Raw genomic sequence first — 27241 nt, 5'->3', positions numbered from 1 at the left:
AGTATACTGTCTGGAACTGTATGTCCACATGGGTTGAAAAGCCTATCTCTAAACACCTGGGATTTTGTAAGTTTTAAAAAACACCGCAACAACCTCACCATGCTAGTATTATTTTTTTAAAAATTACTGTTTTTTTCAGGGTTCCTGTAAGTCCATGAATAGCTAGCTTACATGAAAGGCTAGATCTTTCCTAAGACAGCTGCCTTTTGGAATTAATTTTTATTCAGAATGCAAACCAAACATTCTAATAATTTAAATATATACAAATTGCCATCTTTTGGTGGTAGAGTAACTAATCTTGAAGTACTTTGTCACATTTTTCGCTGTAATTTTTCACAGCCAACATAGTTTCGTTTTGAAAAAATGATACTACTTCCATCTCCTAATTCCAGATTGTCAAAGGTTCCTTGGTCTTACCTTACCTGGCATATATCTCTGTCCTTGCTACCTAAGGAAAGGTATAGTGCCCATAAGTAATAAGTTGCTATAAACTGGTAATGAATTAAGAACTTGATATCTGCTGAGATAAACAAGACAGGATTGATGTATCCTTGTGCTGTCAGATGTCTCTAAAGCTGCATCTGCTTTGGTTTCTGCCATTCTTAAGCAGTTATATTTGCGACCCTGATGTAAATTAAAATAAGTGTTTTTTCACTTAAAATACCAGTAAAGATTACATGAATTTGTGTACATATCTATTGTTTCTGATTATTGAAGTTACTATAAATTCTAACTTAGCGTCTGTCTTGGTTTAGATAGACAGGTATCTGCCAGGGAGGGTTGGAGTCTCTCTTGAAATGTAAGCCCCTCCCCCTTTTTCTAAATTATTATAAATTTGCAATTAAAAGGCTGTCAGGCAAAGATTTTGGGAATAGGTATAGCAGTTCTTTACTAGGGCTATTAAAAAAAATACAGATGTTGTAGTACAGAAGAATAAGCAAGCAAATAAACAAACAAGAAATCCTAGAAAACCCTGGCAGAGTCAGAAATACAACCTGACACCCTGTTGGTCAGGGTGTTGGAAGCAGTCCAGAGTAAGCCCTCCTGGAGTGGCAGATGTGGTTCTGTTGGAGTAGAGATGGTCCCGTTGAAGAAAAAGGGTCCAGTAATGGTGAGATGGATCCGGTCTTCCTCCAGGGATCCGGTGGTAAACTGGAAAACTAGTGGTACTGTGGCTCTTTTTTATCTAGGTTAAGATGCTTTGGCTCTTCTTTCCTGTGTGGAGCATCTTACAATAGTACAATATAAAGTGTCATGTCATTGATGAGCTCTTAATTGTCCATTAGCAGAAGATATTTTCATGGGAGTAGTGAAACAATGAAGAGAGATAATTAGCTCTCCACCATCTGATAAGCGACACTGACCCATTTGGGCAAAGATAAGCAATTCTGCTCCACCCAGATGGAATAGAGTAACATACTCTTTACAAAACCCACGACATCTTCAATGCCTGTTTCATTCATAATTTGCTTTGCTTACTAGCCTAATGTTCATTAGATAGATGAACTGGATGACATGTTACAATACTTATGACTGTAGGTCAGTTATCATTTAAAAAAAAATGTTAAAGAAGCACGTGGCACATCTGATAACCCAGATAAGTAAGAAATACTTTAATGATTCTGTATAGTAATGTATAATGATGTTGTAACATAATGAGTGGAATGTGAAATTTCAAATGAGGAAGATAAAAATAAGAAGCTTTCTACATATAGAAGTTGATATTTTATAATGGTCTGTTTAAAGGGAAGGAATCAGTATTCAGTCACCTCTTCTTAGTAGGCCTTAAAAACTAGTTAATTTGCTGCAGGGAGAAATATTTCTATGAAATACTGTGATAGATGTCTACTTGTGTTATGTATGCTGAATTTATATTATAAGCATTGATCTGGCAAAAGGAATGGAAGAAACAAACATTTTGCAGTCTCTAAGATCTGTAATGCATCTTGAAAAAGAAAGAATTGGAGATAGTTAAGAATTCAACATATTTAATTTGTTAACAACTGTTTACAACATATTTAATTTTGTATACAGTTGAGTACCAGTTTTTTAAATCAGATTTTTCATTGATAAATCACTTATTTTATAAGTATTAAGGCAGGCCACACAGCTATTGTAATGTTCATTCTCTGTTTGTTGTCTTATTTTGCCTACATACTCTATGGATCTAGAGGATGAAATGATAGACTAAACTTCTAACGTGAAAATTGCATCCTGTCTATTCAGTGCTGCTTGTGGCAGATTGCACATGACTGGCTGGGGGAGGGTGTGGGTATATCCGTATGTATGTGGGGGGAAAAAAGTCATGGGAATGTAGGCCAGTAACTCTTGTGTCTTTGGAGGGACAACCTGTTATAATTCTAATACTTCTCTTGTATTTTAGAGGAAGCCCACATCTGAAGGGTGCCCCACATTATAAGGAAGAACAGTGTGCTCCTTTGTTAAATCTAGAAGTGAAGAAAGTGCTGGACTTGCAAGCCTCTATCACAAGGTATGCTCATTAACTGGGTCTTGAGAATTTTTCCATATATACCAGTACTTTTTAAAGAGTGAAGGAAAAACTGGATGGAAGAAAAGGCTTCTAGTAAGTTTTTAGGCTTATTATTATTAAGGACTAATATTGGTAAGTTACTATTAGCAACTACTAAGTCTGCAGAGGTAAAAAAGTTGAATTGCTGTTTAAGAATTCTTTCTGTGCTTGCCTATACTGATACTTTTGGCATATAGAAGTATGCAGTATGTTGAGTATTACTGTGTACTACTATAAATGACTTTGCTCTTCAGCTGACAGTATGTATTAGAGATCTTGTGGAGGAGTTGATAGGTTAGAACAAAACTGTGTGCAGTATTTCAGCATTTCTCCAGATGCCTGTCTAGAGTCCACATTTGTCCTTTTTCTTATCTCTTGCTTTTTTTGGTGGTTGCCTGTCCTATGAAGAAGTTTTGAGTGTGCTAAGTAAGTATGTGTGAAAAGTTGGTGAAACTTCATAGCATTGGAGTGAGGTGGAGAAGTAACAAAGTGAAGTTTGGGAAGAGGCTCCTTAGGAGAAAATGGGTGTTGGAATACATGCAGTATATATTGGAAAAAAGCTTTGCATACAAGTAGGTTAAGAGTAGTTGTCAGGATTTTGGAAATGTTTAAGGAAGGATTTACAAGGAGTCTAATTTTTCCTTCATCAGTTTTTTTCAACCACGGATTAAAATGTATTGTGAATTATCTGCGGCCTAGGCAGTATTGTTAATTTTCTGGGATAGGTGAACAATTGATTGTCAGCAGAAGTGTCTTATGATTAGTCAAAAGTATTGAAAAGATCTTCAGCATTTAGTATATTAGTTAAGCAATTGCTCTAACAGTACAGACTTGTTCATGAACTGTGATTGCTGGAGAGAAGTTGAGGTGTATACCATATTTTGTCAGTGTGGTACATGTTTGTAACTTACGTGTAACTTTACAATGCAATTGCAGGTGGAAGAGGTAGTAATACAGTGTTTATGACATTAATTGATATTTGTGTGACATTGATTTGAGATGAAACTTTTTAGGGATTAACAAATACCTTTTATTAGTTTGCAGTCCATGTTAGAAGATCTACTTGTGTCTACTGCTGATGGATTTCTCCATCTCATTCACTGGGATGGTATGACCAATGGAAGGAAGGCCATCAACCTATGTACAGTTCCATTTTCTTTAGATCTGCAGTCTTCTCGAGGTAGGTTTTAAGGGTTGTATTGCTTACAATAGTTATCTCTCAGTGACATACCATCTAATATAAAATATTCTTTCTGTTTGTAAGCAGAGATGGGAAAATTTTGCCATTGTAAATGGGAATGAAATAGCCTGTTTAAATTAGATTTTCTCTTTGAAATAATAAGTAAACATCTGAAATGTCTCTTGGCTTGCAATATTTCTATGTTCACATATTTTTAAATTACTGATACTTTCTCATCAGGTTCACTTTTGGGATTTGAAGATGTTTACATCAGAGATATGGAATACTGTGCCACACTTGATGGCTTTGCTGTTGTTTTCAATGATGGCAGAGTTGGTTTCATTACACCGATGTCAAGTAGATTCACTGCTGAGGTATATTTCCTTTAGAATTTCTACCATGCACGATAACTGTGTTTTCCTTGATCTCTGCATTTCAGTTAGCTTTCTACTTTAAATTCTGTTCAGTTACAAAGAAACTAAAATTTAACGCGTGCTTAAGAGATGACATAAGAACGGGACTGCGTTTTGTAGCATAATTTCAGCTAGATTTTTTAGGCTTGTTACCACACTGGGAGACCATAATTGATAATAGATTTAACTTTCTTTTATTCATTCAAATTGTCATTATAGACCACGTCTTACTGTGTCAGATCAGCAGACTTCTGTTAGAAGTTGTAAGTGGGATGATAGGAAGTGGTTTCCTGTGTCTGAAGTTTCCTGTGGCTAAGTATCATAAGCATTATGTCTAGGGCTTAGGCCTAGTCAAGTCTATCTCTTTCTCATAGTGACAAGCATACTTCAGAATTTGTTTTACAGGAATCCTTTCCAAACTAGGTGTTTTCTTAACTGTAATTCAGACTAAAAACTATTAACATTTTGTTGTTGGATACCACTATTTTAATTGCAGAAAACTGAAAAGAATACATCTAGTATCAGACTCCTTCATCCACTTAAAATACCTGTGATCTCAACTGTTGCAGATGGGAACTTAGTTTCCAGTTTTCTTCTTCATTCTCAGTACCGTCTACTGTTTTGGTTTTTTTTCCCCTAGGCAGTGTTAGGGACTTTTATGCCTTTTATGCCTATTTTGTTAGTAAGAGTTCATACAAACAGTTTTCCTACATGCTGATTTCTTTCTGTAATTTATATTACGAAGAATGAAACCAGTTTTGCATTTGCTGGATTTTGTTTCTTTGAGCCAGGTCAATGGATCTTGACATTAACAGAAATTTTGAGGTCATGAAGGTCAACTGACAGATGTGTAATATGGTGTACATGGATAGAAGCTGACTGTTATTAATAAAAGCGCTATTTAACAAAAAATCTTCTGAATTCTTTCCTCTACAGCAGCTCCATGGTGTTTGGGCGCAAGACGTAGTTGATGGAACTTGTGTGGCAGTAAATAACAAATACAGGCTAATGGCGTTTGGATGTGCCAAGTAAGTTTTTTAAGGCTGGTTCAGAGCAGGAGGAGATTGTTTCATTATAAAGCTGAATTAGTAGTTACTTCTTACTGAGTTGTGTTGCAAGAACTGTAAAGCTCAGAATAATCAGTCTGCCTAGAGATTGCATAATATGCTGTCAAGAAGACAGGAGAGAGGTAGAAAGAAATGGTTGCCTGCTTGAACTGCTATTGAAATTTTTATTTGCTGTCTGGGAAAAAAAAAATTAAAAGGTGGCTGGACTAGTAGCAAGGATTGGAAAATGTTGTTATCCCAGCAGGATTATAAAGTCAGTTTTAAGTAGTTAGAACAAGAATCAGCACTTTGCACTCAACTTAGAAAATGGTCTGTGCAGTCATGATTTGGTCAAGAATAATGTTGCCTGTTTAAGTAACAGAATATTTGTAAATTAAATGTTGCAGAACTGCTTTTAGCTGTGGTATTTTGCTTACTGCTCCTTCAACTCTCCCCTGTATAATACTGCTTAAGCTGGGCTTGGAGTGCAGCTTATTATTTTCTTTGATTGTATTTTACTTGGGTTTTGCTTTAGAGCATTTAATAAAATATCTGGTGTGTTTTTCATCTGTCCTCTTAAGAACTAGTATTCTTGTTTGTTGTAACAATACAGTGTGTTGGTGTTTCCTCTGAAAGACAAATAGTTACTTTAATTTACTGATCCTAGTATGCCTTAGTACATCCCTGATGAAACCTTGGCACTGAATAAATACTGCCTTCCCTAATAGATTGTCTGCCGGTTGGAAGCCATAAGTGTATGTGGATTGTGCGTACATATGTATTTTAAGAGAATGAAGTAGTTTTAGTGCATTGGTTATTCTGGGGCTGGTGTTTTGGGTCCTCAGATGCCTTCAGGAAAGGATCTTAGAAATTTGTTTCATAAAAGTTCTTTGACTATTATTTGATTCAACATATCTGTTCTAGATCAGTTTGCTATTGGTGAGAGAAAAAAGCAGCTTTTCTTAGCCTCTTGAAGCTGATAAGAAATCCAAATGGTCTGTAGTCTAAAGCATGTGTAATGTCTTCCAGTGGCTCCGTGCAGGTTTATACAATAGATACCACCACTGGCGCCATGCAGTTTTCTCATAGATTGGAACTGACACCAAAACAATATCCTGGTGAGCTACTTTTATTGCTAGAATTTTTAGGGTGTAGTATATTTTTTATCCTTCACTGTTTAACCTCTGTTTATTTGTGTGCATAGTCACTGATGTGAGTACTATTTGCTCCTTCTGTTCATAGTAATTAATTCTTGTGTCTTTGCACTTTTAGCTGCTTTCTTTTTAATTAACTTTTGGATCTGTTTTGTATGTGAGGGCTTGGGTGGATGGTTTGTGGTTTTTGTTTGTGGGGTTTTTTTGACTAATTCTTATTCTTGAATTTACTTTTCAATTACCTGAGAAAATGAGAGGTTATTGTCAAAACTGATAATGAGTATAATAGAACTGTGAATTAATTTGAAGCAACTGACATGTAAGATACAGAAAAAATACTGAGTTATGCAGCATCCTTCCTACACTGCCATGTATTTTTTCATGTAGTATTCTGTGCTTGAGACTAAGGAACATATGAAGTGGGTAAATTGTATCCTCAGCTGTAAATGTGTGTGTCTATTGGTTTTCAGTTAAGAAACAAATCCATAAATAAGTTCTAGAGCTGTGTTAAGTGCCTATATTGTCCAAAAAATCACTTTATCAGAATTGTGGTTCTGTGGTTGTGTTACTGCAGTGTACATCTGGCACCTTTTCCTGTATTTCCTAGTTTCTGATGAAACCAAGCATGTGTTGGAAAGAAACCATTGTTTGTTTGCTCCTTATTCATTTTGAGATAGTCAGTTTGATTAATGCTTCACTTAATTGAAAAATCAAATATTTACTTCCAAATATTTTGTTCATACTCTTAAGGTGAAACCAGAGTAAGAGTAAGAAGAATTTACAGTGTTTTCTGTTATTTTATTGTCTGCTTTTAAACAGATATTTGGAATAAAACAGGACCCGTTAAACTAATTAGATGGTCACCTGATAGCTGTGTCATGATGGTGACCTGGGAATGCGGAGGTTTGTCCTTATGGAGTGTTTTTGGTGCTCAGCTTATCTGTACTTTAGGAGGTGATTTTGCGTGAGTATTTTTAATGATATTATAACGAGTTTATTAGAAGTATTTGTTTTTCTAATTGAAAGCATCTAATTAGAAATTAATTCACCAAATTAGCTTTTAAAAATATTTTTCCTTTTTGATTTTTTAGATATTAAGATATCATTGCAAATAATTAGGAGGGGATAATTTAAATATAAACAAAAATGTATTATTTTCATTTTGTAGTGGTCTTTTTGTCTGTAAAAGAAAATTACCCTAGAAGCAAGCTTGAACAAGCAAATACTAAAATTCCCTCAGTGCCTGTATTTCAAATAGTTTATGCTAGACATCTGACAGTTGCATTGTCTTTTTTGTAGTGTCATGGATCAAACAGGCTGTACCATTTGAGATGAGGTTCATTATAGAACCATATGAAAATATGAAGATAGGAATCTAATTTATTATTCTGATGAAGTTATTTTCAAACTCAAACTTGTTCTGTTCTGGTTTTAAGGTATCAATCTGATGGTGCCAAAAAGGACCCTCTAAAAATCAGTTCCATGGTAAATATGAATGGGAAAATACTGTAATAGGATGGCTCTTAAAGTTTTAAGTTGTTTTTAGTATAACAGATTTTCAGAAAATCAAACTGTCTTTCTTTTTTGCTAAATTCATTTTCACAGTAAGATGCCTTTACTACGCTTCTTAACTGCAATATTGCATTGAAGGAAAAAGGGACAAGTGATGAATTTTTTTGTGTGTGTAAACCTGATCATGAAGTATGCATGACATGCCTTTTCTTGCCTTTGCTTTTAATATTAAGAATGAACACTTTTGGTTTTTCTTATTTTTTCTTTTTTATCTGGTGCTATGTTTGAAAGTGCAATGAGACACAGATCAACACTACTTGTAAACTCCCTTATTTCTCTAAAATTTCTAGCTGGCCAGTTAAAGTAACTTTACTCAGATTATAAATTCCAGAGAAACTTAACTGCTGGCTTTTTAATTTTTAACTAGTTAACATTAAAATCCAATCCTGCTAGTCTGTAAAATCAATAAATAAATAGAATAAATTAGAGTAAATTTTATATTATAACATATTTCAAAAACATTCTACAAGACCTAATACAAACCATGGTGAATTTTGTGCAGTATTTCTAAAACAATTTAGTTTATTTGTCATGACATAGTTGCTATGAAGATTGACAACTCTAAACATGCATCCCAAATAGAGGTACATAAATGCAATGACAGTACCTTTTAAATGTGCCTTTTAAAAATTTCAAAGATTGAAATTCTGGTACCATTGAATTTGATGAACAACAGCCAGTGTAATTTTGGAAATCAGGATTGTTTCATACCTGGCTCTGTGGAATTTTTGTTTGTTGCCCTAAACTGCAAACTAAAAAGTCTTCATTACTTATGTGGGTGTCTTTGTACAGTTACACTTCATTTAATCATTGTTTTTTATGTAGGACAGGAAACAATTCAAGCTAGATTCTTATTGTACCTTGTGAAGTTTACGGTTTGCTTCCTATTATGATACGTTTTAGAACAACAAAATATGTGGATTTTTTCCAGGCTCATGTGTATCGTAAGATCAGCTAGAATAAGTTTCTGTAGTTCTTGTTTTATGAGAATATATAGTGTTATATTTATATGTATGTATGTAGTTTTGGCTTGGGGATTTTATTATTGTTATTGTTTTGCCTTCAGACCTGGGGATCAGAAGGGTATCATCTCTGGGTTATTGATGGGATTTCTTCAAACATGAAACCTGAAAGAAATGCAAGTAGTGAAGCTCAACAGTTTGGTATTCTGCAGTTTCAGTTCATCAAGAGTGCCCTCACTATTAATCCTTGTATGGTAAGTTTTTTTGTTGCTAAATATATCCTTATTTTAGATCTTAGTTTCAATTTTAGATGACATCTGAATTCTTCTCTCAGATTTTAAGTCTGTTCTGCAGCCATTAGAGCTGTCTTTCTTTTTTTGTCATAGAGCTTTTAAAATGGTACTGCAAAAATATTGCTATGCAATACTGTAACATAAAACCTGTTAGTATATAGTGATACAAGAACTGAGAACTGCCTCAACACTTGTTTTTCATATTGTGTACTTATAATCTCTAAATATATTGATTCTGTGTTTTCCTTTGCCTTCTGTATGTGGAATTCAAAGTTGCTTTTTTTCTTTTGTTTTGTTTTTGTTTGGTTTTAATATAGAGTAACCAGGAACAAGTCCTCCTTCAAGGAGAAGATCGCTTATATTTGAACTGTGGAGATGCAGCACAGACTCCCAGAAATTCTTCGGCACACTCTGAACATAACCACAGCAGGGAAAGAGGCCCATTTTCAGATGGCAGTTTAGATTCTCAGGGTTTAAGCACTTTACTAGGACACCGGCATTGGCATGTTGTACAGGTAATTGATCCTGGTTACCCGTATGTGCTTTGTGCCTGCAAGAGTTTGTAGGAGTAGAATATGCAGCTGATCTCACTCTCTGCCTTATCTTTTTCTTCTGGTATGAGATCATTGCCTTTTTATTGTCTCTGGGGATTTGCTGTGGTACAGCTTTTTCTCATTGAAAAAGGTAAATGAAAATTGGTCCTATCAACCTTGTGGCTTTGAGTTTACCTCTTAGCCAATAAAAACAGTCTTGAAGGTCTTGTGACTTTGGAAAGGAGTAGTTAATTACTTTCCTGTGCTTTGAAAGGGAGAATAAGTGCAACATGCAAGAAATCATTTAGGTGTTTGTTTTGTTACTTATGCAAAACGCTTTAAAGCATATTCAACTGATGAATACAGCCTTCAGACTCCAGATGTACTTTCAAGCATGAAAAATGGCATCTCTTTAAGCATGTAACTAAAACTTCACAATATTAAGCTTTCAAAGAAGAAATTGTTTCCAGGGTAGTAATGGGACTTCTATTTTCCCTGTAATATAAAGAAAAAGATAAATATCTTTTAATCTCAAATTCTAGTGTGTGTTCTTCCATGCTTGAATTGGTGACACTTTTTTAAATAAAGTTTTCTGAAAGGTCCCCAATATTTTGTGCTTCACATTGCACATGAATTAGTAGTATTAAAAAGTATTTGATTCTAGGCATGTAAGGTAGGTTCCAGGTACTGTTGAATTTCCCCTTTATCTGGCCTGGTAGTTCTTCTGTCTTTTGAAACTGGTGTAGGAGGGAGAGGTCTTTATTCTGTGGTAAAAGTAAAGCTGAAATAATTACAATTACTGTGGGGAACAACATATCCATGAAAAAGAACAGTGGCTGGGTCTCAAGAGTACCTACCTGCCTTGTGTCAGATCAGAAACTGAAGTTTGAAGCTGGGTTTGTATCATTCCAAATGACATGAAGAATCCAGCACTGAGATTTGATCTGACTTATTCCAATCAAGTTCTCTCATAGGAAGGCTTTTGGATATGCTGGTGTGTATTTGTGACAGGATTAGAAATTTCATTCCTATACTGGAAGTCCTGTCTGAGGACTGTATTTATCTAAACCTTTATGTTTCTGTGAAAGATTCTCTTGGAGAGGGAGGTAGCTGGGAGAAGAGATGAGCAAATTATGACTATTAACCTGTAATATGGTATTATCTGGTGCATGTTGTTCATGCATTTTGATATTTTGTGTATTGAAGACAGGGTAACATTTAGGCATCAGTAACTTCTGGTGTGGGGGCAGTAATTGTATTTAAAAACAAAATTCCAACATTAAATACTTTAATGATAGTGTTTTGGAAAAAAAACACTGACATTGTCCAAATCCCTTTAGAATGTTGCAGTTAATCACTACTATAATTGTACTTGGTATAGTCATGTGGTTTTGGTTTTCTCTTTTTTTTTTTAGATTCATAGTACATATCTAGAGAGCAACTGGCCTATAAGGGTGAGTTTTTTTAAGAATATGTTTGTGCTTATTTAAAAATATTAGAGGATTATAATTGTCTATTAGCGTTGGCTGAACTCTGAAAATGAAATCATTATTTTACATTACAGAAAGAAAACTGTAAACTTAGTAAAGTATGAAACATGAAGATACTTCACATGTTTTGAGTCTCATGTTATATTGCCTTGTGGTGCCATATTTGGATAAGATGTATCGTTTAAATAAGTTCCCTTCTGAGGTTCTGGTAATTTTTCTTTCTTTTTTACAGTTTTCAGCTATTGACAAGCTTGGACAGAATGTAGCTGTTGTTGGCAAGTTTGGTTTTGCACATTATTCTTTACTCACCAAAAAATGGAAGCTGTTCGGAAACATTACCCAGGTGAGAGGTGATGGAATTTTATTCTGGTGCACAGGGAAAATTTTATTTGTTGGGATGTGAGACTTGGAGAAAATTAAGCAGTATCATTTTCAAGTAAACAGCCTGTAGACACACTTGGGATTAGGGATGCTGGTTTTACATGTGTTTCTCATAAAATGTCTGAAACACAGATCTTGTGGTTTTGACACAGTAATTTGTGTCTAAGTATTAGCAGAGGATTCCAAATTTGAGTGCGTATAGTCAGACACTTAATTCCATTTGTCTGAGAGTTCATGTGACGTAGCTTTGGATGTAAAGCTTGTAAATCCTGGCTAGAAACGCATGTGAGAGAGTTCAAGGATGCCAATAGCATAAAGAACTGTAGAACTATATTTTGCAGGATGCGGTTTGTCTTTCACATGCTACTCTTTAGTACTTTGGTTTTTTTAAACATTAACAAGTTCCAATACATTGTCTTGCCACTATGAGTCATGCTTACAGAGATGATGTATGGCTTTCAGAGATTACCCATATAATGTACATGTCTGTGTCTGTAAGTATAGAAAAATACATACCTATATGTCATTTGCTTGCTTTTTTCTTTTCAGGAGCAAACTATGATGGTGACAGGTGGCTTAGCATGGTGGAATGACTTCATTGTTCTTGCATGTTATAATTTAAATGATCACCAGGAAGAGGTGAGATATTTTCCTTCAAAGTTACACATAAAGGATTAGAGTATCTGTTCTGTATGACAGTAATATTATATACATAACAAGTATTGTGGTGTTATAAACATGTTTATACACTATAAACTTGGGTGACTTTTGGTCATATTCAGAGTTTATGTATCAATATATAAGTAATTATTTGCAGAAAATTTTTGTTGTTGCTATTAGAAACTATTTTCTGCTAACTAGAGTGAATCTACTCATTGCTCTGAAAACTATGTGACGTTTTTGCATGTTAGCACAAAGCGTGTTCTGAGATACCTGTTTTCAGTGTTTTGGGACACTTTTGCAAGCTTTTAAACTGTATGGCCAGAGGAGATTTGCTTACTCTTTGCTTTTAAAAACTGGTGAATTAAATTTCTTCCTTATGGTTGTCGTTCAGTACTTCAGATTTGGCTGTACTGTGCTTTAACTGCTTTGGATGTAATAATAAAATGCACTGGATAAAACACTTGATGAAACAAAAACTGAGTAATGTGTCTTGGTACATTACATTCTTTCCACAATAAAGAAAATAACCAGATGTGGAATTACTATTAGCTTGTTGGTAAGCAGAATATGTATTCCAACTATTCCTTTTCCTTGCAGCTGAGAATCTACCTGCGAACGTCTAACCTTGACAATGCATTTGCTCACATCACCAAAGTGCAAGCAGACACGTTACTACTGAGTGTCTTCCGGGACATTGTTATATTGTTCAGAGCAGATTGTTCCATTTGCCTTTACAGTATTGAGAGAAGGTCTGAGGGGTGAGTGTCACTATTTGAATCCTTTTGCAGTAAGGTACCTGTAGATCTGCACTCAGTCTGAGTAAACTCTTACAGTAATACAAAGGTGTTTGGTAACTGATGGAGTCAGATTTTTAAAATGCAGAGTGGTAAATGTTATCTCTATGCACAAGTTGATGAGTGTTGTCACTTGCATGCATGCTGATAGGCATATTAGGTGTGGAGATAGGTAGGGACTGATGTATTTTTCCAGCTGTCTGAACAAACATGTTCCTAAATTATAGGAGCTTGAAAACTGAATATGAATAGAAGAAAAAGGTGCTAAAAGACACCCACATTTTTGAATATTTTAAAATAAAAACAAGTTTCTAACATTAGAAACAGTAATTGGTGAAGAGAAGGTGGCAACAGGCTTGCAAAGATGAAGAGAAAAAAGGTTTGGTTTTGGTGTGGTGGTGATGAATTGTTTTCGTGTAAAAGAAGTAGCAATGTGAGATATGCCAGATACTTTCAGACAGCTAAGATTAATGAATCCAAGGAGGAGATAAAGATCCAGAGGTAGGGGTTTTTTAAAGTGCCTAAGTAGGTGATTTTTCTTTCAGTTATGGTATCTTCTCTTTAGCAAGAAGGGACCTTTTTGTGGTAGAAAAAAGCAAGCTGTTGATGAACTTCAGAGAAAAATACTTTAAATGCTTTTAAAAAAGCTCCCACCAAAATCCAAACCTGGGAACTGTCTCATTGAAGAGTCAATAGAGTCATATTCTGAAGTATCTGATATTGTCTTCTACCTACTCATAGTTGTAGTTCCCAAAGTATCAAGAACACTGACCCAGTTTCAGTTTGTTTGGTAACTTTATATAGAGTAGATATGTGGGCATTTCTACTGATTCTTGATTCAAGGAATGTCATTTGTTCTGTAGAGGAAACTGTTTGCTAAGGGTAAGTTGCTTATTTTCATTAGGTTTACTTCAATGTAATTATTTCATGTTAAGTACTGTTGTAAAATTTCTAAATATAGTCATTTTCCTTTCAGTCTTAATCCTACTGCCAGTATCCAAATTCTTCAAGAAGTGTCCATGTCTCGGTACATTCCTCATCCTTTTCTTGTAGTGTCTGTTACGTTGACGTCAGTGAGGACAGAGACTGGCATCACCTTGAAGATGCCTCAGCAGGTAACAGGTCTCAAAATTTGGTAGAATTGGTGCCTGAATTTGTTATCTTACTCCTTAAAGGTTACTCCTGGTTGATAAATCAATCATAAATCAGTGACTCTTCTATGTGGTAAAATCTGGAATGTGTTTTTTTCTGATGTTCATTATATAGACATTCTATGTGGAAATTGGGGGTGAGGGGGTAGAAAGAGAAGTAAGAATTTAGATTTTATTTCATACATTTTCTTGTTAACTTGCAAAGGGACCAGATCTTGGTGAACAAATTAAATTTATCTCTCTCAAGGGTATGTTGCTCTGTCGTATATTAAAAGTCAAAAACCAGAGCAATCCATGGCATTAGGAATTACCTTTCTTATAATAAGATGTCCATTACTCAAAGAACAAATGGAAAAAATGAAAAGATGGCATATGACCCTATAAGGTACTCTTTGTCAATTCTGCAACAGCCAAACAATGACTTAAGATGTGAAGGTCCCTGTCTTAACTTCAGAATTTATTCAGGGCACTGAAAGCACATGCAAAGAGAGCTTGGGTTTTTGTTGTCTGGGTTGCAAACAGAGTAGGCTTAACTGAGCAGAATACTTTGCTTTCTTGACACACCTTACTAAAAAAATTTTCTCTAACTGCAGCTAAATAAAAGTACAAGATGCTGTGCAAGTGTGACTCAACTCTCTTTGGCTCAGCTCTTGGGCTGTGTACCAGTGTTAGTCTTTGCAATCAGAGACTGGCAATCATATTGTGATGATACTGATAAGAATGTGGAGCTTTATTTTTCTTAGAATACTGGTGGATTGCCCATTTTAAGACTCATAGTTGGAAAAAGTCCATATTAAACACATGGAGTCTGGTGAATAAGAAACCTTCCAGTATTTACTCCTTTGCACAATAACTGGTTCTTGATTTTTCTGAGTCCTTCTTTATTGAATTCAGTTGTTAGATTTCTCTGTAAAGTGACACATTTAATATACACCTTTTTTTTTTGTCTCAGTTTTTATTGTGGTTGTGAGTAAAATCATTCAAAAAGCTTAAATAATTCGCATAATATTCTTTCTATCTGTAGGCTTGTGAAGCTGAAAGTATAATGCTTAACTTAGCAGGACAACTTATCATGTTGCAAAGGGATCGATCTGGACCCCAGATACGAGATAAAGATAACAATCCTAATCAAAGAAAGCATGTGAGTAAATATATGTGGAGTACTGCATATAGTCAGTGATGGAAGAAGCTGTGCAAGAGAACAGTCCAGACATAAAGAAAATAGGGCTATAAGCAAGGCAGTATCTACAGTTACAGACTGAATTGTTAGCTGGAAGTATATTAGCATTTGCTAGTTATATTGAAATGAAATAGACAAGCCTTAAGAGTAAAGATACTGCCCAAATTTTGGTATACACCAGTAATAGAAAATCTCTAGTCTGTCCAGAACTGTTTTGTATGTTTATGGAATATTACAATTTTTTGCAGAGTATGCTTACAAAGTTCCTAGAAATAACAACAATAGAAATCAGTTACTAAACTTGCAATTCTTCTGGGTTGATGAAAACCAGTTCTGTGTGAAACAAGCACGTTGGGAGAGTGAAATTTGGAAAGTTCAGATAAAGATTTGTCAGTTCTAGGTTGGACTTACGGGCTAACTGAAGAAGCAGAGAGCAGGTTTTTATTTTTCACCTTTATTCTTACCTCTCTGCCTCTTGACTAAATGTTAAGGAGGTTAAAAAAAGGAAAGAAATGTCTTAACAAAAGTATTAAGTGGTCTTTTGTAACATGCTAGGATGCAGATTAGAGAGAAACAAATTTGTTTCTTCTTTGTTAGAAGAATAACATATTTGAAGACAGTAGTTCTTTGCTGAAAAATAGAGTTCTTGTGAATAGGATAAAAATAAAAGGAATAATGAATGGATACTGATTTTTTTTTATAAAAATTTATTTTTCATTTTAAATAGCTGCCTTTTTGTGCTCCAGTTGTCCTAGCCCAGTCTGTTGAAAATGTATGGACTACTTGCAGGATTAACAAACAGAAACGCCACTTACTGGAGGCTCTGTGGCTCAGCTGTGGTGGGGCAGGTATGAAAGTCTGGCTTCCCCTGTTTCCCAGAGATCATCGAAAACCACATTCCTTTCTGTCAAGACGGATCATGCTGCCTTTCCACATCAACATATACCCATTGGCTGTTTTGTTTGAAGATGCCTTGGTTCTTGGTGCTGTTAATGACACTGTGCTCTATGACTGTTTATACACTCAAACCAGTGCTAGAGAACACTTAGAGGTTCTCTTTCCTTTCTCCATTGTTGAGAGAACCTCGCAGATCTACCTCCATCACATTCTACGCCAGCTCTTGGTTAGGAACCTCGGTGAACAAGCCTTGCTTTTGGCTCACTCCTGTGCCACATTGCCATACTTTCCTCATGTACTAGAACTGATGCTTCATGAAGTGCTGGAAGAAGAAGCTACCTCGCGGGAACCCATTCCCGACCCTCTCCTTCCCACTGTGGCGAAGTTCATTTCAGAATTCCCCCTCTTCCTGCAGACAGTTGTTCATTGTGCTAGGAAGACAGAATATGCCCTGTGGAATTACCTTTTTGCTGCTGTTGGAAACCCGAAGGATTTATTTGAAGAGTGCTTAATGGCCCAGGACTTGGACACAGCTGCCTCTTACCTTATTATCCTACAGGTACACCAAATATACTGCAAGAATGCTAACTATTTACTAACACTGCAGTATTTTAAAAATAATGTCATATTAAAGTTGTGCATGTTCAACAGGTTTTTAATTCAACAGTTTTCTGTTGATATTATGTCCAGTTATGAAGGGTGGTAAGATCATGCAGTGTAACTAGTTAGTTTATTGTTTTAAATAGGAAAATAATAGTATGAAATTTGCTGTTTATAATCTTCAGAATGTGAAGCAGTGTGGCTTCACTTAATAGAACACCGGATGCTCTATAGTAAACGTAAATCACTTCATTATGTTTTATTGCTTGCAGAATATGGAAGTTCCAGCAGTTAGCAGACAACATGCTACTCTCCTATTTAATACTGCTTTAGAGCAGGGAAAGTGGGATCTCTGTCGTCATATGATTAGATTTCTTAAAGCCATTGGCTCTGGAGAAACAGAAACACCCCCAGCTACACCAACAACTCAGGTTTGTGATGAGAAAAGTAAATACTGTGCATCAAGCACATGATTAATCTTCATGTGTTATATGTCATGTTTGGTCCTTTGAGTGTATGTTTTGGTTTTCTTGGTTTTAGGAACCTAGTTCAAGTGGTGGCTTTGAATTCTTCAGGCATCGCAGCATTAGTTTATCCCAATCAGCAGAAAATCTCCATAGCAAATTTAATTTGACAAAAACAATGAGTATGCCCTCTGGCCCATCTGGAAAAAGGTAATGTTCTCTTCTCCCTCACTTTTTTAGGTACAGGACTAACTTTCTTACCAGTTGAAGTTCTAGAAATAAATTATATGATAGATTTGTCATAATCTCCTTCTACATGTTTTGCATTTATCATTTCACAACTTTTGTATTATGTCTCATAAAATTCTTGGGAGAATAAATTCTCACACATGTAAATATATGTATGTGTGTTTGTATGTATACACATGCATGCTTGCATAGATATTACTTACCAAAAGACTGAAACCACTGGATGTGGTACACATTACATCTGCAGTAATTTAAGTGGCTAGTGAGACCACATGCCTCATATTTAAAGGATCTGTTTTGCTGAAAAATACATTTTGAACCGCTCAGTTGGCAGTGTCACAGTGTACTGCTCTGCTACTATGCACATCTTGATCTGGCAGTGTGTTTCCAAGCTACAGATAGAACCTTTTATGCCTTGGGGTGAACCCCTCTAAAGCTGCTGTATACTTGACCCAATATTGACAAGTATTACAGTTCAAAAGTAGTATTGAACTGAAATTCATTATTATCTTTGCTGTGGCGTTTTTCCCCAAAAAGCAATCCTAGTATAAATTCTGAATTAGTAATTTTTAATAGAGAGTACTATCGTAACGGTTTTGATAGGAAGGGTTCTAGGCCAATGCTTGACTATTTCTCTAAACTTTGCAGTGTCATCTGCCTTTTATCTCTTTAGTTTTTTCTGCATTGCTAATAGTTTAGTGCTCTGTAAATACTGCTGCTGTTGTAAATTAAATCCTTTATTTCACCTACCTGTTGAGGCAGTGGGATCTTCTAGAGAATATAAACAGCTAGGAATGATGGAAACTGCTTCTGCTGTTACATAGAAAGCTCCCCTTCTACTACTCTGGTCACTCAATGTTCTGCAGTTGTGGCCAACAGCCTTTGCAACTCAGCCCTATCAGTGTTCACTTGGCTGTTCTGTGCTGTGTGTGTAGGTGGAGTAAAGACAGTGACTGTGCTGAGAACATGTACATTGACATGATGCTCTGGCGCCATGCTCGGCATCTGCTGGAGGAAATCAAACTGAAGGACCTTGGCTGCTTTGCTGCACAGTTGGGCTTTGAGCTGATCGGCTGGTTGTGCAAGGAGCGAGCCAGAGCTGCTCGTGTGGAGGATTTTGTGTGTGCTTTGAAAAAGCTACATAAGGATTTCCTCTGGCCACTTCCAGTTATACCAGCTTCATCTATTAATTCACCTTTCAAGAATGGAAAGTACAAGACAGGTACAGTAACGTCTGAGTTTGATATGAACTAGATTTCCCTCCTGCAATGCTACATTTGTGAATCTCACTCTGTTCTGCCTCTCTTCATCCAAGAACAGGGTGAGGCTTGCCATCTGCACAGCTTTCTCACACAGAGTGTATTTTTTGAAGAGATTCTGTTTAGCATAGACAATATCTCTTTTGTGATTACCATTTCTGTTGAAATCTCCTGCTTTCTCAGATGCACTGAATTGGACATCAGTGCAGATGTTAAACTGAACATGGAAATTGCTCCAGTGTAAATTCTGCTGCAGAAAATTACTGAAATCAATATTCTTTTGTAGTCTGTTGATAAGCTTTTGATTAACTTTAAAAATTAAATAGTAATGTTCCTAATGTTTGAAATTTGTTAGATGGTAAGAACTTTGACGACTGCTGTAAACCTCCTTTATGTTATTGTTCTCTCAGTTCACTACCTTGTCTCCTTACAGCAAAATTGATGCTACCGTACCTCCTTATGTCAAGGCTGACATTGACTGCCAAGTCTTCCTCTTTTTAGTAGCAGCATCATTATTTAGTTCTGTTGATGCTAACACTTTATTACATCATACTTTTATGCCAGTGCTCACGTAAAAAGCTGACCAGAAATTCCTGAAATGCCTAAACTTGCTGCATTCCCTTGCATTTCATTGGTCCCCTGAATATTGACTTAGATGCAAGTTTTACCTTCCTGAAATAACCTAGAGAGAACACTCTGAGTTTCCTTTTGGATACTTACATGATTTTTCTGTGGTGTGTTTTGATTTTTTTTAGCCGTGGGGGAGCAACTACTAAAATCTCAGCCTGCAGACACCTTTGTAAACATGGAAATGGACACAGGGGTTTCAAACACACCTCGCAGTCGCAGCTGGCTTGGTACTATCGGCTCTTCTCAGAGAGAGATTGACACTGTTTCATCCCATGGACCACACATGCAAGATGCATTTCTTTCTCCTTTGCTAAGTAAAGGTTAGTCACTCTTCCTTCAATCTGCTTATTGGAAAAATGTGAAGTGTGTGCTTATATTTTGATTTTTGCTTGTCACTGCTGTATTGTCACTTCTCAACTGCTGATAAGAAAAATCCAGGAAAAAAGAAATGGACTTACTGAAAGTGATTTTTTTACACCAGAAATATAATTCCCATGTTGTACATCTCTAAGTACATAAAGTTGAATATGAAATAGATATTGGCTGAAGTTTCTGTCTGTGATGATAATTTGAAGTTCAGTATTTTTTCAGTCTGGCTAGGAAGAGTGTCCGTCCTACGTTGTGGGGTTTTTTTTTCTTTATCTCTTGCATGGATCATTCTCTTGCAGCAGTTGGAACAGCTCTAATTGCATGAACTTTGTGCTTTTGGGTTTCTTAAGAATGATATTACATACTTTACTTATTGAGGAAGTTGAGGAAATTAGAGACCCATATAGTTGTGTTTTTTCCTATGGCTGTATTTAAATTGCTTTTTAAAAGCTGCAGTGTATGATCAGCTGCAAAGCTGCTGAATTGCAAGCTGAATTCTAATAACCATTTCACAAATTATTCATCTAGCACTGGTATTCATGGGCAAGAAGATAATCAAATAGCTTTTTGACTTCCTAAACATTTTCCAAGAAAAGATGAATCTGCTTTAATATGGAAATCGTTCTCAAGAGTAGGTGCCTTTGTGACTCACCACTGTAATGGTTTTAGCTTAGATGTTACTGTTCCTTGGAAAATTCTGTTACTGCATGTGCTTTTTATGTTTTTATTTGCAATATTTCTAATTTGTGCAGGTAAATATTTACATTACAAAGCATTCAAAATCTTAATGATTTTGTGTGAAGAAAATAATTTGATATTGAAACTTCATTTTAACGAAATTAGAAGTTGAGTAAGCAGAATTTTAGACAGACTGTAACCACGCCTAGACTTGATTCTAGGATTATAGTATGCAAGATGCTGTATTGGTGTTTTTATGATGATAGCCAACACATACCTAGGATACCTTACTGATAATAATTCTGAATTATTTTTAATGGATAGAAAAATGATTTCATTCCTGCAAGAGTAGTTGTGCCATCCAGTGTGACAAGAAGAATGCTGAAGCAGGATGGACAATATGCCTGAAGTAACTGATACGCTATAAAGCATTACTGTTTATCAGTTTTTATAGAAAGTAGTTCAGCAATTCTGAGTCTTACTAAAGTAAGTAGTTTCTTTTTCCCCTTATGTTTCTGTATGTTTTTGATAGGTGATGAATGCAGCATTGGTTCAGCAACAGACCTGACTGAAACAAGTTCTATGGTGGATGGAGACTGGACAATGGTGGATGAAAACTTCTCCAGTCTAAGTTTAACTCAGTCAGAGCTTGAGCAGCTCTCTCTAGAGCTGGCCAGTAAAGGGCCACACAAGTCACAAGTGCAGCTGCGGTAAGTAATGACATATGTGCCTCTGAGACAGAATTGCTGGCATGCAGCATTCAGAGAAAGAAACAATCTACACAATCACAGTGCAATTTTTTGTCTTGGGAGTAGAAAAATAAACAGCTCTTTTTTTTTCCATATAGGTACTTGCTACATATCTTCATGGAAGCAGGATGTCTGGATTGGTGTGTTGTCATAGGCCTTATTCTCAGAGAATCTTCAGTTATCAACCAGGTTTTCAGTATCATGCAGTCCTCTGATATTGACGGAGAAATCTGTCAGAATATCAAGACTGGCCTAGATGCTGTTGACAAGTGGGCTTCTACAGATTGGTAAGTGTTACTTTCTACCTTCATGTTCATATGAGCTCTAGATAGTTTGTTATCTAAAAAGTAACTTTGAATTATTACCATAGCCTTAGCTGAAACATCACTTGAGAGAGTTGTAATCATACTGGGAAAAAAACCCCAGAACACAAACCAAACCAAACTCAAAGAAACCAGCTTTCCAACTTTTATTGTTTGACTAGGGTTGCCTTTTTCTCTTTATTTAAAATAATTTCTGCTTTTCAGGCACATGACAGAAGTACTAATTTTTATTGACTCATGGTGTTCTGTCCCATTCTGTTCCTAGCCCTGGGTACAAGCCATTTCTAAGTATCATCAAACCACAGATCCAGAAACTAAATGAAATAGTAGAAGAGCAAGTACAACCTGACGCGTTTCAGCCAGTGAATCCTTCTAAGGTTCCTGAACAAGCAAACCCAAGAGCTGAGGAAAGCAGGACTTCGTCTAGCCATGGCACTAATCCTCAGAGTGATGCTGGCAGCAGCAATGCAAGCAGACATGAAGAGGACAAGGCTAAGACAGAGGATGAGAATTCATTCCAAGAAGGCAGTTATGACTGTGTTGTGTCTTAAATGGAAGGTGAACAACTTCCCAAGCATCAGGTGTGAAAGGAAGCAACCAGCTCTTAGATCTGCTTCTGCATTTTGGATTTTAACTCTTTTTTTTAAATTTTGTTTTATTTTTTTTAATATTTCAATCTTTGAAATTTTTAGTGGGGATAACTAAACACTAGTTTCATCTAATAATTTCAAAAGGAGGCATGACTTTTTTGATGCAATCGCCAGACTGCAGCTTTACATTTTGATACTTCAAATAGTGTTGGAGAGACAGTAAACACATATAGAGACAGATTCAGCCAATGTTCATCAGTACCTTTACATCACCAACACATTCTGAAGAAACTACTTATATCCTGCTTGAGTTTAAAAGGTGAAGAGGGGATTAAATATAAAAACTGTTTTCTTTGCAGTTTGCCTGCCTAATAAATGTCTGATCAATGCAGTTCAGATTGGTTTGATACCGATATTTTGTATTAAAGGACTGTAAAATATATTGTATGTTTTTGTGAATAATCTTGTAAAGATACTCAAGGCTGTACCATATTTGAAGGTACTTATATGTATTTGCATGTTTCTAGATGACTAGTAAAGTTAAAGCAGAGTTGCACTTCTTTCTGGATGACGCATCCTTTACTGACCTAACACTGACACAAGGTGGCTTACCTGTTTTCTACTGCCACTTAACAGATCGTGTAGTTGGGTTAAGGGACTGCTGAAGGTTATTTATTTCATTGTAAATTCTTTTCTGATAAATGGGTTTTTTAAATGTAAATTATCATCATATACTCTTGCTATGGAAAACTAGTTTAACAGCTCATACTTCAACATTTTTCAAACGTTTTATAATATGCATACTTCTAACTAAGACATATTTAACTTTCATACAATGTTATGAAAACCTGGCTGCAGAAGTCTGTTGCTTTGAGGTACTTACTTTTTCTAGCTGCTGTCCCTATGTAATAACTACCTGTAACAGTATTAATTTAGATATTAGCTTGTTTGTACTGTGCAATCTGAACAAAAATGCAACATTACTCATTTTGTATACGATAAACTAGTTTATTTTTTATAACATCACTTGATTACTGACATGGACCAAACTAGTCATCGTAGGGTAGTTACATCATCTGTTGCTTTTCTAGTGTAGTTACTAAATGCACATCCATTTAAAATCTGACAATTAAGACTATTCACAATTAAGTTTTCAATGAATTGTGGTTTCATGTTTATATCCTTTGTAGATAAGATCAAGTGCTTTAAAATGTACAGATATTAAACTGTTGCTTTAGAATGGCTTTACTAAGCCAATACAACCAGTACAAGTGCAATAATTGCAAGTATTATGTGGAAAGCTGGAGCTATTAATGAATGCAACTTAAACTTCATTTTATAAGAGTTGAAACTGAGACTGAAGTTAGAGGAAAGAAACTCAGTCTGAGTCCCAGCATTAAGCTTATTCTGCATTGTAGCTACTGGTTACAGATAATGTCTATCATACCTACAAGCCTGTTGTGACCTGACATCAAAATTCATTCTTGTTTTAAGGGGATAATACTTAAAGCTTTTTTATGATAAAGAAACCTGCTTAATCTATGTTAAAAGAAATAAAAACTGTGCTTCAAGTTAGTATTTTTCTGTGGTTCTGTGGTAATGATGTAAGCCAAGCCCATCCTGGTCAGCATTCTGCTATTCAGGTTTTGAATCTGTGCAAGTAAAACATACATTAACTGATATATTAACATTCTTAATATTCATATCTTATTATTGTGCTACTGTTGTTTAGCAGGTAAATCTTTTTAGTTGTGAGATTTTAGATGTTTGTACTTTAGTAGTAATTATCTCTATGCAAATCTTACGTGCTAATTTTGTATTTTGATTTCACTGCTGTTATACTTGTAATTAAAAGACAAATGTATTCAACTTTACTTGAAGTTACTCCTGTGAAAAGTAACTATTTCTGACTTCAAGCCATTCAAGTAGGCTAGCTTAGAGAGACAAAGCTCTCAGAGAAACCACCTGGTGATTGTTTTTTATACTCCTGCTGTTTGTTTTTTACAGGATGAAGGAATCAAACCTTTGCCTTATTAGTGCATCTTTGAAGTTACATCCACCTGCTACTATGAAAAGAAATGTAGTGAGTTTAGATGGTAAGGGTGTGGTAGCAAGGGGGGCTGTGTCAGCCAGCCAGTTCCAGCAGACACAGGGAAGCCTGTCAGCCAAGCTGGTGCCTCCTCTCTGCAATGTATTTAACAAGGGGTAAAAAATGCTGTGGGAGATGAGTGAGGAAGAGTCCTGCAGGCAGGCAGGCCCATAAAGGAGGAGCAGGAGGATCCATGCAGAGGAACAGATACCATGCAGCCTGTGGCTCTGTGCAAGTAAACACACACATTAAATATCCTAACAGTCTTGTTACTACTAGCGTCTGACTGCTGTGGTACTGCTCAGCAGATCAATTGTTTTGGACAATGGGGAAGCAGGCTCTACACCTGCAACCCACTGTGGAGCACGCTGGGTAGATACCCACAGTGGCAGCCTTGCAGCACCCACACCAAGCAGGTGGATGGATGAGCCCTGAAGGAAGCTGCAGCCCGAAGAGCCCATGCAAGAGCAGGTTTCTGGCAGAACTGTGGCCCACAGGGGATCCATGCTGGAACAGTCTCTTCTTGAAGAACCACCCCAGCAAGACGAGGATCCACTTTGAAGCAGTTCATGAGAGACTGTATCCCATGGAGTGGACCCCATGCTGGAGCAGGGCAATAGTGAGGAGAGGAAATGTTACAGACTGACCATGACCTGACCCTTAACTGACCAGCCCCAGTTCTGCACCACTGGGTGTAGAGAAGGTAGAAGACTGAATCCAGGGAGGAGGGGGAAGTAGGGGCAAAGTGTTCGGTTATCGTATTTTAATTTTACTTGATAATAAATTAATTTTCCCAAGGCCAGTTTGTTTCATTGTTGTTTGTACAAGTAACATTCCTCCCTCAACCCATGAATTTTCTCATCCTATGTTCTCCTCCTGGCCTGCTGAGGGGAGGGTGTAAGAGGGCAGTCTGTTAGGTACCCACCAGCTAGCCTGGGTTAACCCACTTCAAAAGGTTTATCCATCTATAAATCTGCACTATTTAACTATAGATGGGAAAAAGGGGCCACTTAACCAGTTGAGGATCAACATCTTTTTTGGAATTCAACATGTTGACACTCTTCATTTTGTGTATCCAGCTCATGTAAAAATGGCTGAGGTCAGATTTCCTCCATCACAACTCATCAAATTTTCTTGATCTGGTTCTTACCCTGTGCAAAACTGTCTCAGAAAAACAGCAACAATATTCTATATTCCTTGCTACCAATTTAACAAATCCTTTCACCCTGGGTACACTTGTAAAAGGTAACTTTTCACAATCACTTCTCTCAACCCAAGTAGCTGATTTTTCCTCAGCATGTTTTAGGTCAAAGAAACCAGTTCAGATGGTTTTAGAGGCAAAGTGTCTCTAAGCTACAGGTTTGAGACCCACTGTTACAAAGGAGGTCCTTTTCAGAATAAACTGAGGGGAGAAGTTGTCTATGACTACAATGATATTATTAAAGATGATGGGTAACTTGCTGTGAGTGGTAGGCTGACTTCAACTGCAGGATTGATATCCCACAAGGGGGAACATAAAGGCTGCAGACACAACTTACTGTATCAGTTTAGTCTCCTATCCTAGAGCTGAACACTGTTGAAGTAGGCAGTGACAAGAACGGCAGCACAGGGTGGTCTAAGTCATCCCAGTGTTAAGCAGAAAAAAGACAAACTTGTTGAGTGTTCTATTTATCACCTGGCCCCTGCAACAGGCAACTGCTTGGGCTTAGTTAGTAAGAGAGCATTGGGAAAGGCTTTAAGAGTCCACTGCTGGAGCCTAAAGCTACTACACAGCAGACACAAGGCTCCTATATACTCTTTCCTTACTTTTTTCAAAAAACTGTTTCCTATCCAAAAAACTCCAACCCCCCCCCCCCCCCCCCCACCAAATACAAAAGAATAAAACCAAAAAAAAAAACCCCAAAAATACAAAACAAAAACCTCAAAACAAACCAAAACCACCCAAACAGAACTGCCATCCCCTCCCCTGAAAAAAAAAATCTCCAAATAAACTCTGCATGGGCAGCTTTCTAAGATGGTTACATAAATTCACCCGTACTTCGAAACTTCTATTTGTTCCATTCTGAGAACAGACTGAAAGAGCTGTTCTTTCTTAGATGAATTACTGCTAGTTTTTAAGACTGATTCTTTCAGCTTTCTGAAACTGAACTTTAAAAAAAATTTTTTTTGCTAAGGACCACTAATTGGATTGACACTGATTGACATCCTTCTTGAAATACAGACAGCAATGTCTAGGTCTCTCTTAACTGGCTTGTACTTCTGCTCAAGACTGCTTTAAATGCTTAGCATGTTCTCAGGCTGTACCCACAGCTTTGACAGAACCATGAAGAATTGTGGCCCTACAGAAGCTCTTCCACAGTGAACAGGGGAGCCTGGCTAATTTCTAGGATCAATTTATCCCCCAGGACTGAAAGGGATTTTCATGAAGGTTGAGAATGCATGTTCTGTCTTCAAAATGGAAGCCACAGTTACATAAATTGACACTAACCACGGAACGCAGGTTTACTGATCTTGCATGTCTTCCTACCATTCTCCACCACGATGACGTGCCAAGTTCTAAAATGGGTCATCCTGCAGGCCCCTTCCAGATAATCATCAAAAGTCAGATCACGTTTAGCCCTTGAGGGGGAAAAGTATGGAACAGCTTTGCTGTGCAGACATACTGTTCTTCAGCTGTGTCCCACCTGCTACACCTAGCTCTGCATAGACATGTTAGATCTTGTCTATTTGATTAGTGTTTTTCCAAGAGGACTGCAATCCAACCCAGACTGACAGACATTAAAGACAGGTCCAACTAGCACAGAACAGCCTCACTCAGCTTAACAGTCTGTCAGTTTGTGTATGATAGCTGAAATTTTCCTGTTCACTGCACCTAGCCCAACACTTTCTTTATTCAAATGTATACTTCTGCCTGACAGGCAATCCTGAAGGTATGGTGACACTGCATAAGGATGCACTAGATTGTATAACCACAACATGTAGAGGCCTCTTTTGCTTAAACA

General features: G+C 36.5%; 1 protein-coding gene across 1 annotated transcript in view; it reads left to right on the top strand.

Moving 5' to 3' along the window:
* Positions 1-22232, top strand: part of RIC1 (RIC1 homolog, RAB6A GEF complex partner 1) — a 44049-nt gene extending 21817 nt beyond the window's left edge. The window contains exons 4-26 of the mRNA XM_066180852.1: positions 2384-2491; positions 3568-3710; positions 3951-4084; positions 5060-5151; positions 6199-6287; positions 7143-7287; positions 7760-7808; positions 8962-9111; positions 9468-9665; positions 11099-11137; positions 11406-11516; positions 12104-12193; positions 12815-12975; positions 13988-14126; positions 15187-15303; positions 16070-16798; positions 17112-17270; positions 17380-17513; positions 18488-18774; positions 19567-19761; positions 21021-21198; positions 21336-21524; positions 21826-22232. Of these exons, the coding sequence (XP_066036949.1) occupies positions 2384-2491; positions 3568-3710; positions 3951-4084; positions 5060-5151; positions 6199-6287; positions 7143-7287; positions 7760-7808; positions 8962-9111; positions 9468-9665; positions 11099-11137; positions 11406-11516; positions 12104-12193; positions 12815-12975; positions 13988-14126; positions 15187-15303; positions 16070-16798; positions 17112-17270; positions 17380-17513; positions 18488-18774; positions 19567-19761; positions 21021-21198; positions 21336-21524; positions 21826-22111 (3922 nt within the window). The 3' untranslated portion in view covers positions 22112-22232. The remainder of the gene's footprint in view (positions 1-2383; positions 2492-3567; positions 3711-3950; positions 4085-5059; positions 5152-6198; positions 6288-7142; positions 7288-7759; positions 7809-8961; positions 9112-9467; positions 9666-11098; positions 11138-11405; positions 11517-12103; positions 12194-12814; positions 12976-13987; positions 14127-15186; positions 15304-16069; positions 16799-17111; positions 17271-17379; positions 17514-18487; positions 18775-19566; positions 19762-21020; positions 21199-21335; positions 21525-21825) is intronic.
* The last annotated feature ends 5009 nt before the right edge of the window (positions 22233-27241 follow it).

Source organism: Chamaea fasciata, unplaced genomic scaffold (assembly GCF_029207755.1).
Source record: "Chamaea fasciata isolate MVZ Bird 193981 ecotype frontalis unplaced genomic scaffold, bChaFas1.0.hap1 SCAF_4, whole genome shotgun sequence".
Taxonomy (NCBI): domain Eukaryota; kingdom Metazoa; phylum Chordata; class Aves; order Passeriformes; family Sylviidae; genus Chamaea; species Chamaea fasciata.
Note: the sequence above shows the minus strand (reverse complement) of the source record. Positions and strands in the feature narration are given on the sequence as shown.